Source organism: Anarrhichthys ocellatus, unplaced genomic scaffold, assembly GCF_004355925.1.
Source record: "Anarrhichthys ocellatus isolate YVR2014 unplaced genomic scaffold, GSC_Weel_1.0 scaffold24, whole genome shotgun sequence".
NCBI lineage: Eukaryota > Metazoa > Chordata > Actinopteri > Perciformes > Anarhichadidae > Anarrhichthys > Anarrhichthys ocellatus.
Genome location: NW_022280054.1, coordinates 6,166,653 through 6,179,732, shown reverse-complemented (window position 1 = coordinate 6,179,732; position 13,080 = coordinate 6,166,653). Strand labels below are relative to the sequence as shown.

Genomic DNA, 13,080 nt, shown 5'->3' with positions numbered 1-13,080 from the left:
AAAAAAATTGGGTTTTTTTTTTTTGGTTTTACTCGGGTTTGGGTCCCCCCCCCACAACCACCCCCCCCCCCCCCCCCCCCCCCACCCCCATAGTTGTGGTTGTTTAATGGGTGGAGTTGGAATCTGCTCTGTAAACACATTCCTGATGAAGGTGGAGGCCTTCCCAGGAGGAACGGCACTCACAATGTCTCTTTCTGGAGAATTGCCCGTGGCAGGAAGTAACCCCACTTGGCCTATGTGTTCTTGAGTACGCAGGGCTCCAACTGTGACGTGACAGAGGTGGGCCTGGATAATATTCAACAATGGCAAGTTAGCAGTTATAACTTTAACTCTAAGCGTGTTTGGATTTCCCGTGCCCCTGACATTTGATTTCTTAATCTATTGCAGGGTCTGAAGCCCTGTTGGCTGACAAATTAACAATACTTTATTTTGGCAAATGCTGATTTGATAGGGAGCTCATGAAATAATTGGCATTTTCTTTGATCGAATTTACAACAAGGAGGATTCACCTAAAAACCAATGTATAGACTCAAACAAAAAGCGACTTGGTTCCAGATCGTGAGCACACATCCAAGAGGAAGCTACGGAAATGTCAGACAGCTCGCTGAAAAAACCTGCATGTGCACAAAGATCGCTCAGAAACCAGGGTGAATCTGTGGTTGGTTTTTTACCCCCTTGGGGGGCAATGCGCTGCTGGCGTTGAGCCGGTGAAAAAGGCCAACTACTGTATGATGTGGTGTTTCCAAACCTCAACTGACAAACCCGACTCATTCTGCCTTTAATTGTGGAAGACGGTGTGAAAGACTTTCTGGACTTGAAGCTGCAGAATGAAGGACGATGCATCGCCTCTTCTCTCTTTTCAGACTTGACGTTGCCAGTTTCTCTCACCCTGGAGCCAGTATGCAAATGAGAAGAGTTCTCCCGGCTGAGCTGCTCTGATGAAAAGTAGCGACTAGGTCATAATTATTTGATTGTGCAATATGTGCTACTGTTCTTCTCTGATACACTATGCTACCAATATACATGATCTGGGGATTGATGATCAGTGGTTTATTTCATCTTTGTGTTACAGACATTGCTGATGTGGACTGTATCGTGATAAAAGGTTGGAATGAGACCCTGATTATAGCGTCGCAAATCCTTTTGGACAGTTGGGTAGAGATGCTGTCATCATATTTAGACCTTAAAGGCTATGGAGCTTTCTCCCTGTATGTGACCTAGTTTCATCATCACACTATCTGATCAGTTACCTACCTCATGGTGCAGGAAAACACATTGAAGCTTCAAGAGATGTAGTAGTTGCATTAAGCTGTTTTCTGTTAGGTTAGTAGCATTATTTTGGTCGTAGCTTTCTTTTCTGAAAGTTTGACCAGCATGACATAACTGGCACAAGTCGATAAAGTCTTCCCCCTAAAATAGCCGTAGTAGTTCCCATGGATCTACTTCATGCTAAGGTAGGAACATAAGGACTGCTCCTGTCATTGTATCCACCTGTTTTCTGTCTTGTAGTTTTGAATGGTAATCCACACGGCTATTGTTTGAAACACCTTGCGGAACAGTCATCTGATTGGTGGATGTGTAAACAATGGGTGGACATGAGAACATGTTCTGTAACGAGGGTAACAACGGTGAATAATTTAGCAGTCTTGTCTAGTATTTCACTGCCTTTAGGAGCTGACTGCTTTATGTGTAACGTTGTTTGTAATTGGGACTCTGTGGATCTTGTTTCCTAGAGCAGTGGTTATTAAAACGGGTGCTTTGAGATATCGGGAAAGTCTTTTCCTTGTCCTGAGGAATACGGTGCTCAGCAGTTACACTCTGGTCACAGTTAAAACATTCTGTTAATTAGCATGCTAAATGCTAATTAGAATGCAAACAAAACAGGTGGCGACCTTGAAGCCAGCACTATATTAGTTTTCACTTACTGCCGGGCTTACTGGAGCTTAATATAAAAGCCTAAAGATGGCTTTTTTTCCTCTGTTACAGTCACCGGGCTTATTTTAATTTGGGCTCTTGTGGCATGAGCTGTGGCCTTCTCGAGGAAATGAGCGCGGCTTGTGGGCTAATGGGTGTTACTCCATAATGGCAGCTTCTATATTCGGGGACATCACTCGTTCTTTTACTGCACTGACAACCGCAGTTCAGTCAGTGACAGCTAGGACAGAATTTCACCCACTTCCTTTGTTCTGTTTTACGCCCGTTTTTTTGTCTGTCAGTATTTTCCTTTGTCATTTCTCTGTAATGCTGTCGTCACACCAGCCAGTTAGCTTGTTGCTAATTAAATATCAACCTCCTGACTGTGTCCTAATGAGGTCGTCATGTATGTACAGTGTCTTCAAATTAATCTGACCAGTTTCTATTTCTTCACCTACAGACGAGGACTGAATCCACCTCACAGAGTCAAGTCCATCTCAATGACAACCTTCACGCAACTGGAAATAGAGTTCCTACAGAAACATGCCAATGAGGTAGGTATCGTCTCAATTCATCATGCAAGTGTTGGCCCTTCACAAGCAAGACTATAGATGGCCCCGACCCATAAACACATTTATATATATATTTATATATATATATATATATATTAATTACTATTTTATGATTTTTGGGCTCCATACTTAGTTATATCTAAATTATAAATAACTCCTATTCCTGTTTTGAATTTAATTGTTTTTAAAATACTATATATGTTTTTAAAAGCAATGGTTTAGGCAGAGTATTGATGAAAGTAGCTCCTTGCTAAAACCCTAAAGAAACCTATTCCTACCTGAGGGCCACCGTAGTTCTCCGACACGCTTGGAAAGGGAGGGGTGAGCGGAGGGTCGCGTTGTTGCAACCTCACCACTAGATTAAATCTCTCACACTGTTCCTTTAATTGAACTTTGCCTTTATACAGTGCAGTCAATTTCAATGAGCTATTTTACTCGATTACCAAAACATTTCAAGCATTTTAAGGATACATACTTAGTTTTGAACAGTGAAAACATTTTGTAAGGCAAATGCAGTATTACTGGCCTCATTCTTTATTTACAGTAATATATATTTAACAGAAATGGCATAAAATGTGATAAATGTCATTACATGACATGGCAGTTTTTGTAATAACACAACAGAATAAATGGATAGATGAAATTATATAAATGGCTAGAGGTTACAGTCTATATGTTTGTCATTGTCCAATCCATCATAATCCGAGTAGCACCGAGTATTTGTATTGCACAGAGGACCGAAAATGCATCATCATCCACGAGCCATTTCTGGTGAATGGAGTATGAAATAGAGCGATGCCACATGGGAAGCTCAGCCTATTAAAAGCTGTTGCAGACATGCAGGAGACTCAAGGTTGGAGCTGATGCACACGTCCTTCAAGGCTGCTATATAAAAACTACTGGCCTTTTTGTCTTTCCACAGAGAGCACTCGACACATAACTTTATACTTTCAGCAGTTGCCGTTTTCAAAATCCTATTGATTAAAAAGAAAAGGTGAGCCTGTACGTGCTGTGAGTTTATGCACCAAACCCAGCTAAAGAAATATCCGCAGCAGAGGTTTACAACATAAGAGCCCCGCTGCCTCTTGAAGCTCTATTGCTTCATCCACAGGGCAGCAGCCAACACTGAGTGCACACATGCATGAAGCCTATAAATCTCTCTCTACAGGATTAGGCAAATACTTTAGGAATGCTATCCAAGGCCAGGGAGAGGTGAGACTTAGACTGATTTCACTATTATCAAGTATTGTTTCCAGACTTGGGGCCAACTCATGTTAACACGTGGAAGACGTCCGTCTGTGCGGTGCACATGAATGGACAGTCGTCTGCAGTAGACCTGGTCTAATTTGCACATGGTTACAGTTTCTATACATCAGTGAATGCTCTTTTGAACTTGGCTTAAAGGTGATTAACTATATAACTTTGTTTGCCCGTGGCTTATCCTTCATTTGCTACTACTTCACTTCAGCTTAACCATTTTGAATGGCTAATTATTAAAGGTTGACGTTTTTACGACAAATGTTCCACCTAAAATCCCGTGTCCCGTTCCCCTGTGTGTTCCAGGTATGTAAACGGATGTGGCTCGGCCTTTATGACGACAGAACTACCTCAATACCAGACTTCAGAGAACCACAGAAGGTCAAGGAGTTCCTTCAAGAGAAATATGAGAAGAAGAGATGGTAAGTTACAAGCTGGCAGTGCGAGATATAAACAATCCTCTGCCAATGTGCGCTGCGCAGACACTTTTCTTCGTGTTGTTCTCCTCTCTCCTCTCATCGCAGTTAGCCTCGGGTAAGCCACTTCACACCCTTCTTTAAATGCACACAGTGTAGGTCGTTACAGTCAAGCTGCTTCATGTGTAATTCCTAGTTGTTCCATGAAGTTGTATGTTTCATTTTGTTCAAATATGTATGAGGTTATGCATAGTTGTTACTGGTGCATTGTGAGCGTTGGGTGAAATGAGGAATGAGCAATTATTTCAGACAAATGTAACGAACGGCGGACAAACAAGTGCCTGTCGTATTGATACTTGCAGATTAGGGTTTAGTCATTGAAAGTAAATGTTTATTTAGTAAGACTGTTGGTTTATGCAGTTCGACTGTTCCCACATGAAACTGAGATGCATCATTTGAGTTTGCAATTACTCAGTCAACTATTAGATTATTACAACTGTTAGTTTAGATGGCAGTACTTCTGTCATCAGAGTTAATAACTCTTTGAAGTCAGATCAAAGGGAGCTGAGCTTGTCTCAACATGCCTACACTCGCTGCAGACGGGCGTTTCCTCTCACGTAGGCCGCTCTGTAACACGTGGCCTGTGTGCTAGCTGTGAAAGGCATTGTACCCAAATAAAAACTTTCTGTTATCACATTTGGATTGGCAAAATGCTTGTTTTGCCAAAAGGCTGTGATACCATTATTTTTGATAATGTCACATTGTTTTAACTGTAATCATATTAGCCCAGTAGCGTGTAGTGTAGTGTAATGTAATGCATGTAATGTGTTTCCTAGGTACGTACCTCCTGAGCAGGCCAAAGTAGTTGCCTCCGTCCATGCTTCCATCTCCGGCTCCTCGAACAGCAGCACCAGCAGCACCCCTGAGGTTAGACCACTGAAAGCCCTGCTGGGGGAGTCGGCCCCCTCCCTCCACCTCAACAAGAACACCCCACCTAACCAGGTGAGAGTTATGTGATGCACATGCATATGAGGAAGTTGTTGGCTCACCCATGAAGGACTGGCAAGGTTTAACGAAGTACTTACTGAAACAACTTTGATAATTTTTTTATCCATTTTATTGGTTATCAATGAGCAAATGTACCTACTGGGATAGATTTCATGCTTTTATATGAACGAAGACACAGACTGACAAATACTCTGCCTCTTAAATGGTTTATTCCTTGTCTTCCTTAGTCTTCATGTTGTTCAAGGACTCGTACACTTAGTGCATAGTGATCAGCACATAACTGCAGTTTTATTTTTTAAATATCCATCTGTTGTCTCCACCAGTCTCCAGTGGTGAGCCGTGGACAAACCCATCAGCAGCAGTTCCATGACAAAAGGTTCGACCTCCTCAGTGACTTGGGTGGAGACATCTTCGCTGCCCCGCCCAACATGAACGCAGGCGCCGGCTCCAGTTTTGCTAACTTTGCACATTTCAACAGCCACACAAGTAAGGAACAGACAACTAATTGATTGATTGAATAACTCAAGGCAATAAATGGATGCAGGGTGGGATTGACACATTTTAGATGAACCTAATTTAAATCTATGTGTATGTTTGCCTATTTCTGTGGAGAACTGTGTGACAAAACGTGAGCTCTAGACATGTGTTGGATCTAAGATCAGCACGCGAACCGTTCCGTTCTTTAGGTGCATAAATACTGAAAGCCATCTCACCTGACTTAGAAAGTGCTTATAGGCCACAAAGAGGAGATTTCCTCTTTGACCGGAGAGATCAGCTGGGGTTATAAACTGACAGCATGTCTGACATGTACTGTGGAGCCAGACCAGCCGGTGCTTTGTAAACCCAAAGGAGGATTGTGAATTGTATTCTGAAGGCAACCGGTAACCCAGAAAGGCTTTGAGGTTGCACGGTCTGATCGTTTTGTCCTGGTTAGAACTCGTGCAGCTGAGTTGTAGACACTTTGAAATGTATGGATTGATTATATAAATAGTATTAGAGGTGGAATGTGTAATACCTTGCCACATACTCCAAACAAAACCGGGGCAGCATTTCACCTCTACTACCAGGTCCACTCAATATACATTTACTTGTTATCAGTTATTAAAAAGAAAAGCAAACTACCAACAACCGGACAGAAATATGCAAAATGCGACGAAACTCTGAGAACCAGTCAAATAACACCGCTCTGATAATCTTCACGTGTGGCGATGGCCTTTCATGTGTTTACTGTGCCACAAAGATGCTGTGTGGTCCGTGTACGTGTTGATAGATTGTTTATTGGATTAAATCCAATAAAGTGGTAGAAACGACTCGTATTTCCGCTTTGTCCGCTGTAGGCGACTACTTTGCAGGGAGAGCAGCTGTCCGCTGCCTTCAGCTAGCGACTGAGAAGCATCTAGAATTCAGCCAGCGCCAACCTGCTGTGGGAGGCTGCGCTAGCAGAATTGAAGCTAACTGGTAGCTGCTTACTAAAGGTCCATCTCCACTGGAGCTCTCGTCCACTCTCCTCTCTCTCCTGGCGGGGGAACCCACAGTGTCTTTCCGGCATTTTAAATCCGCGTTGCATTTTATTGTCACGTGACGCCACTCTCATGATTATCTCTCATATTTAGCACTCAATCCATTGTATTTGTGTTGTAGTCTGTCATCCATGCCTTTTGTCATTACATGTATGAATCCATTCTATTATCTCATCCATTGTTTTCCTCTCATTGTGTTTTTTTTTGTTCCACCTGTCTGTCCTCGTCCTGACACCACCTCAGCAGCACAGAATGCAAACGCAGACTTTGCTAATTTTGATGCATTTGGGAGCACCTCTGGGTCGACAGGTGGTTTCCCCTCCGCTCCCCAAGCCCCATTCCACCCCTCAAATACAGGTAGAGCACGTTCCCTTCACTGGACAAGTGGCACACATCCAAATCACATTGCTTTATGTGCACACAACTATTGACAATGTACATATAGTATAACACACAGAGTAATAAATAAGGATATGGAGCAAGAGATTGCAAGTGTGGAAGACAACTGTGCACCAGATGGTCACTGTACTTTTCAAATAGACCAAATAAAGTTTCATGACCAAGAATAGAAGCAAAAGTTTACATTTATAAATTCCTTCCAGGCAAATAAAAAAACAATACATTTTTCTGTCTTCCAAAACAGAAGTTGTCCTTGGCTGCAGTTGAACACATGACCTTATGTTAACATGGTATGTGCCATATGCCAGAATTTCAGAGGTAATGGAGCATGAGGCATTTTGCACGCCATTGCAGACTCATTGGAAACATTTACTCTCAGCGCCACATGTAACATATCTCTATTTTGAAAGCTCTTTTTTACATTGATAACTGTTTGGGTTCATACAGGTTACCAACTGTGTGAGAAATCAGAGGCAAAGTGATGGTTGTACACCAGAGCAGTGAACACTTCCTACACTTTAAAAGTGAGTGTTAGGTGATTGGACGAATATATCTCTTGAATATGCAGATTATTTTCCTTTTTATGAGATAAAATCGTCATAAAACACGTAAAGATCACTGTGCTCTCATTAGGCAGAGGATTAAAGTAATATACATTGTGCAAAACACCAACACGTGTTACTGCTGGGAATATTATATGATTTACATATTACTGTATATATGGGGGCCTTAACATTAGTATTAATATAGGCTGCTGTGGTTTTGCACAGTGTAATTTAGTTGAATCTATGCTTGGCTCCTAAGGCTTGCATTTTAATCACATACGTTGTGTTCTTAAAATATATTCTACCACATACTGTTGTCCTTGTCTTACCTGTGTTTGTCATTCTGGTCTATATTTTCCCTTCTCTCTCACATACATACAAAAAAAGTGACTGTTCCTCAAACACGCACACCCCTCCTTAGCCTCAGGACAATGTTGAGTGCTATAGTGCCCTCTGCTGGTGTACATTGATAACTTCCTCTGTGAGAAGCTGGACAGTGATCTTTTTAGTATGCCTATTGCTTGATGCATAAAGCTCCCATCACTCTAGTGGCTCTGTGAGATAATCCCTCTCTCACAGACACTGAATCACTCTGCTATCTCGCCTAAACTGTCCGTTCTGTTTCGTGTGTGTCTTTCACCCTTTTGCTTCAACAGCACTTGATTTGCTTTGACTTCACGCTCTTCACTTTTTATCTCTGGTTTAGTTGACACCGTTTCTTTTGTTTCTCCGCCCTGTCTTCCATTGCTCATTGCCCCATTTCCTCCCTCCCTCTTTGATTTTTGGCTGCCAGCATTCACTGCTCTTTCATCCAGCCGCAGTATGGGTGAGTTTGCCACTGGTCTGCCTCTTCAGGTTGCACACAGTAAGTATCTCTCTCTCTCTTTCTCTGGGATTGCCCTCTTAACAGTTTTCCACCATCTAATATAGCCACTCTGTTCCTTCTCTCTCTGGATGTGATGTATGTCTCACTGGAGCTCTTCTTGTGTTTGGATCTCTGAATCGCTGTTGACTGGTTGAAAACAGGGATACAAGGCTTTGATGGTTGCTGACATTATTGTGAACCACTGTGCAGTTTAGACCAAATTGAAGCACATGACAAAGTAACGATGCGAAAGAGAAGAGTCATGATAACAACAGGATAGAACACAACAATAATGTGCCCTTCATGACTATAATGATGAGTAACTTAGTACATTTTCAGTAAGAAATAATACATGAAGCAACATGATACCCAATGATTCCTTTATGAGGAGAGTTTCTTCAGAAAAGGGATTTTGGGTTTAAGTATTCGGCTAACAGCCTAAATACCAGGTGTGTGTGTTAAGGTTGAGAACTGGTGTAATGGCTCAACATTGACATCCCTCCCCTTCAGGATCACAATAATAACCGCTCTTGATTTTCATCTGCAAGCCTTCGTAGATCCCTTTTTTAAAAGAAGGAGAAGTACCTTGAATCGGCATTGTTGTCAAACATAAACATACAGTGTGAATGAAATGACACACAGGTATGTAGAGCAGTAAAATCCTAAGCCATTCTTGAATAGGCTTCTGTGTTTTTTGTCTTTGCTCTTAAAAAGCAATGACTACCGCGTTACTGTTGTTTGGTAACAATCTTCGATGTGGTTGAAAGTGATGGCCTTCTCAATACTGAGCCCAGTAATGCCTACAGGGTAGGTGGGCAGACCAAAGATCTTTGACCTTTAACTTGTTTTCCATGCCACTGTTTACACGTTTTGGGTTGTTTTTTATTTGCGACTCCCTTTGTTCACAGTATGGTGCTGAGCTCAGATGTAACCGAGACACTCAAGAAAGAGGCTGTTCTGTGCATCTTGTGCCTCAATAATGTTATACGTCCCTTAGGTTCATAGGCTAATGGAGAACCAGCATAGTGCAGTGTTGCAGAGGCCATGTTTTTAGAAGTGTTGCTACCCATCCTATAGATGATGAAGGTAGCCCAGCCCGGCTTCACCCTCCATGCTGATCCCGTCTCCCGCTCCGCCCTGTTAATGCTGTCACTCACAACCAGCAGTCGAGACCCCCTTTTGACTTGTAATCTCTCTCTTTCATGCAGGTAGCGCCTCAGGTGGACTAGCAAATGCCAATTTTGCAAATTTTGCCAACTGCCCCAAATCGTGTAGCGCTGACTTTGGATCCTTCAGCTGCTCCTCCCAGAGTAACTCCACAGGAGCCGGCAGAGATGCTGTACAGAGTACTAGCCTCCCTGCCGATAGATACGCAGCCCTGGCTGACCTGGATAACGGGTTTAGCTCTGCCAAAACAGAGCAAGGTAAACTTCTCCTGCCTAGCCTGTTTCATAGGTCCTCATTGTAGGGATAGAGGTTAACCAAAAAAACACAACTAACAACATGAAATCAGGCGCATCGCTTTAAGTCTTCGTCCCAGTGCAGGGACAGACATAGTCTCTCTCAAAACAGGGCCGATTGATTTTCTAGCAAACATCGGAATTTTAATCACTTACTATTTTTTTTTTATGCCCCCCCCCCCAAATCAGCCGGCTGGCCTCAGTACTGCTGAGCCAGCCTGTGTAAAGACAACAGGCCACTGCAAATGATGGAAATCCCTTCTTGCTGTGAAGAATGCTATTTGTATTGGTTTCATTTCACTTGGTCAGAATTCTGGCACTCGGGCATCTGTGAATTATACTGGTTTTAGTTTACAAACTGTATGTATGTGCTTCCCCATTGTTTTTAATAGGTTGAATATGGCAGATATCTCCGGAAATTTGAGTTTTCCTCCTCGATGAGTTGAGTTGAGGTGGACTGAACCCGACTCTGCTGTCCTGTGCTCTTTATTCCAGGAGGTGGGATTCCTGTTGGGGTGAGCTCAGCCGCGGCGGCAGGAGTATCTGGTTTTCCTCAGAAGCAGTCAGCGATGTCAGCAGGGGGGGACCGCTATGCTGCTCTAGCTGAGCTTGATAATGTCTTTGGCCCCTCGGTCCCTGCCACCAGTGTTTACAACCCCACCAGCACCTCACAAGGGTGAGACACTAAACAAACACACACACCACAGTAAGCCCCCTGCTATAGTGGGAACCAAACGCCTAAATCTACCAAATACAGTTTTTAAAATAATTTATTAATGTATGTTCATGTCAGTGCATCTAATTGAAGACATTCATTTTTTTTCAGAATACATGATCGACTATCTGGCAACTTCACTAACAAACACTTTTATCCAAAGCAACCTACAAACATACAGTGAGCACACTCCCAGCACACAGGATTGTTTTTGGTCTTCTCTTTGTGCTTCCGTGATGAGCTTATGTGTTGACTGTGTTCCACTGCAGGGGTATGTTTGGCCCAGAGACTGGGATGTCAACTGCACACGCACAGCAGGCGCTGCCTGGCATGGCTCAAGGTTTTGGTGGTGAGTGAACCTACAGGGTTGTTTGTGCTAATTGTTCTCCCTAATTTAAATCCGTAATGATTTATAAAGTCAGAAGTAATGTTTAAAACACGGGGCAGACCCAGGGTGAGCTACAGTGTACTATAGGTAAATATAGAGTGTTTCAGTGTTTTGTACTCTTGTGGGAGGACTTGAGATGTCAAGAGCAGGTTGCAGATGTGATCAGAGAGGGTGGATCACTAATCAGTGAAAAATCATCATAGTATTTCACACATGGATACACATTGTTTGAAAAGATGTGGACTGTATGTGCTCTAAAATTACAACAGTTTTTCCCCCCCGAAATGTCACCATCTTACTGCCATGAGTTTTGTTGAAAGACACTAAGGCTGAAAAGATCACCAACAGGGCATCATTTATGTGGGAGCGGTATAAACATGTTGAGGCGTCCTCCATGGATCAATGCTTATGTTTTTAATATATTTAGGTTGTGCACTTTATTGTTCTGTTTCACACTTGTTTGGTGACTTGATGCCTCTCTCTCCCAACAGCTCAGTCAACTAATCCGTTTGTAGCTGCGCCAGCAACGGCTCCCACCAACCCGTTCCAGAGCAACGGCAGAGCAGCTAATATGGCGGCAGCGGCTGCAGCAGCAGCGGGTGTGTGTGTGTGTGTGTGTGTGTGTCTGGGCGGTGTACTATATGTGCTACACATACACAATCAACATATTCAGTTAATGCAGTAGTATTATGGTTTCCACAACATTTTCCTTTTAACAGTAAGAAAGAGGCGTACACGCTTTTTTAAAGACATATTAAAAAATGGTAGTGCACCGTAATAATCTAGACTTTCATTAGCTTGGTACTGTCATAAAATGGTTAATTCAATGAATAAACCCAGGAAACTGTACTGTGACTCATGTCGGTGACTTTGCTTGATGGGTGTCGGTCGTAGCATTTCTACCAGATATCTGATTGCTCAGTTGCCACCTGGCTGTCTTAAAAAAACGCAGTTTGATTCCACTTCTTGTGCTCCTGTGTGGGGATCAGAGGACACTGGTGCTACACTCACTGCAAGTGTTACAGCCTCATGTCTGACGGCTTGTCTGGTGACGACCGTAATCTGCATGTGTTTCAACTGTACAAACACGTGCACCTTGAGATTCTGAAAATCACTCATTTAAGTTTACTTCAAGTATATTGCTTTCTAACAAACTGCTGATATTAACATCTTAGTATTTGTATGATTGTGTTTTCTGCTGATGTGTGCCAGCTCCTGTGTAATGTCACATTTTATAGGCAAGTGTTACGTGCTGTGAAATCATAATTATTTGAATAAATAGAAGTAATAGGTGCAAACCATTTTTTTCATCCCTGTTATTTAGTTGTATGCCTGTAGATGTCTTGTCCAGGCTTGTTTAACCAGTGCCTGTCCTGCTGTGTTGCAGCATCATTTGGCACGGGCTCCATGAGTATGCCAGCTGGATTTGGGAATACTGCAGCCTTCAACCTCCCCACCAGCTTTAGTGGAACGTTCCAGCAACCATTTCCTGGCCAGGCTCCCTTTCCTCAGCCTCCTGCGTACCCCCAGCAACCCAACGGTGTGTCTTACTGTAGATCATCTGTATCAATAATGCTCAAATTCAAGCTTGCATTTGCATCTGACTGAATGATTGTCACATCACTGCACTTACATCCCTTAAAAATGTCCGTTTGGAGTCATGCCATTCTATTCAATGAGGTTTGCTCACATGAACCCAAGTGAAGAAGTCGTCTTCTAAATGACAATGTACATTTCTTTCAGGTGGAGGATTTGCATCCTTTGGTCAGGCCAAGCCTGTTGTGACTCCTTTCGGGCAGCAAATGGCCGGACCTATGCTCTCTAGCAACCCGTTCCTGGTTAGTGAGATACAGAAGAATGAAGGGACTTCGGTCCCATGAGCCAAGACTATTGTTGATAGAGAATAAGCTGTTGCATTATTCCTCATTTGTAGTTCATCATTGATTTTATATTGATGGATAGTGGATTTATGTTGTCCCTCTCAATGCTAAGTAGTAATAAGTATGATTTGTGATGCGTTG

General features: G+C 42.7%; 1 protein-coding gene across 11 annotated transcripts in view; it reads left to right on the top strand.

Annotated features, from left to right (window-relative positions):
• The window catches only part of agfg1a (ArfGAP with FG repeats 1a), a 28,015-nt gene that overhangs the window by 13,665 nt on the left and 1,270 nt on the right, over positions 1–13,080 (top strand). For 4 of the 11 annotated variants that reach the window (XR_004213219.1, XR_004213221.1, XR_004213220.1 and 1 more), the window contains exons 2-14: positions 2,375–2,468; positions 4,050–4,165; positions 4,996–5,161; positions 5,491–5,653; positions 6,931–7,044; positions 8,425–8,496; positions 9,705–9,920; positions 10,452–10,632; positions 10,783–10,851; positions 10,941–11,020; positions 11,551–11,658; positions 12,447–12,599; positions 12,803–12,897. Coding sequence is in view for 8 of the 11 variants with exons in the window: in XM_031861316.1 (XP_031717176.1) it covers positions 2,375–2,468; positions 4,050–4,165; positions 4,996–5,161; positions 5,491–5,653; positions 6,931–7,044; positions 8,425–8,496; positions 9,705–9,920; positions 10,452–10,632; positions 10,783–10,851; positions 10,941–11,020; positions 11,551–11,658; positions 12,447–12,599; positions 12,803–12,897 (1,627 nt within the window). In the remaining 3 variants the exon portion in view is untranslated. The remainder of the gene's footprint in view (positions 1–2,374; positions 2,469–4,049; positions 4,166–4,995; positions 5,162–5,490; positions 5,654–6,930; positions 7,045–8,424; positions 8,497–9,704; positions 9,921–10,451; positions 10,633–10,782; positions 10,852–10,940; positions 11,021–11,550; positions 11,659–12,446; positions 12,600–12,802; positions 12,898–13,080) is intronic. The other 7 variants (XM_031861317.1, XM_031861323.1, XM_031861319.1 and 4 more) reach the window with 7 other exon arrangements.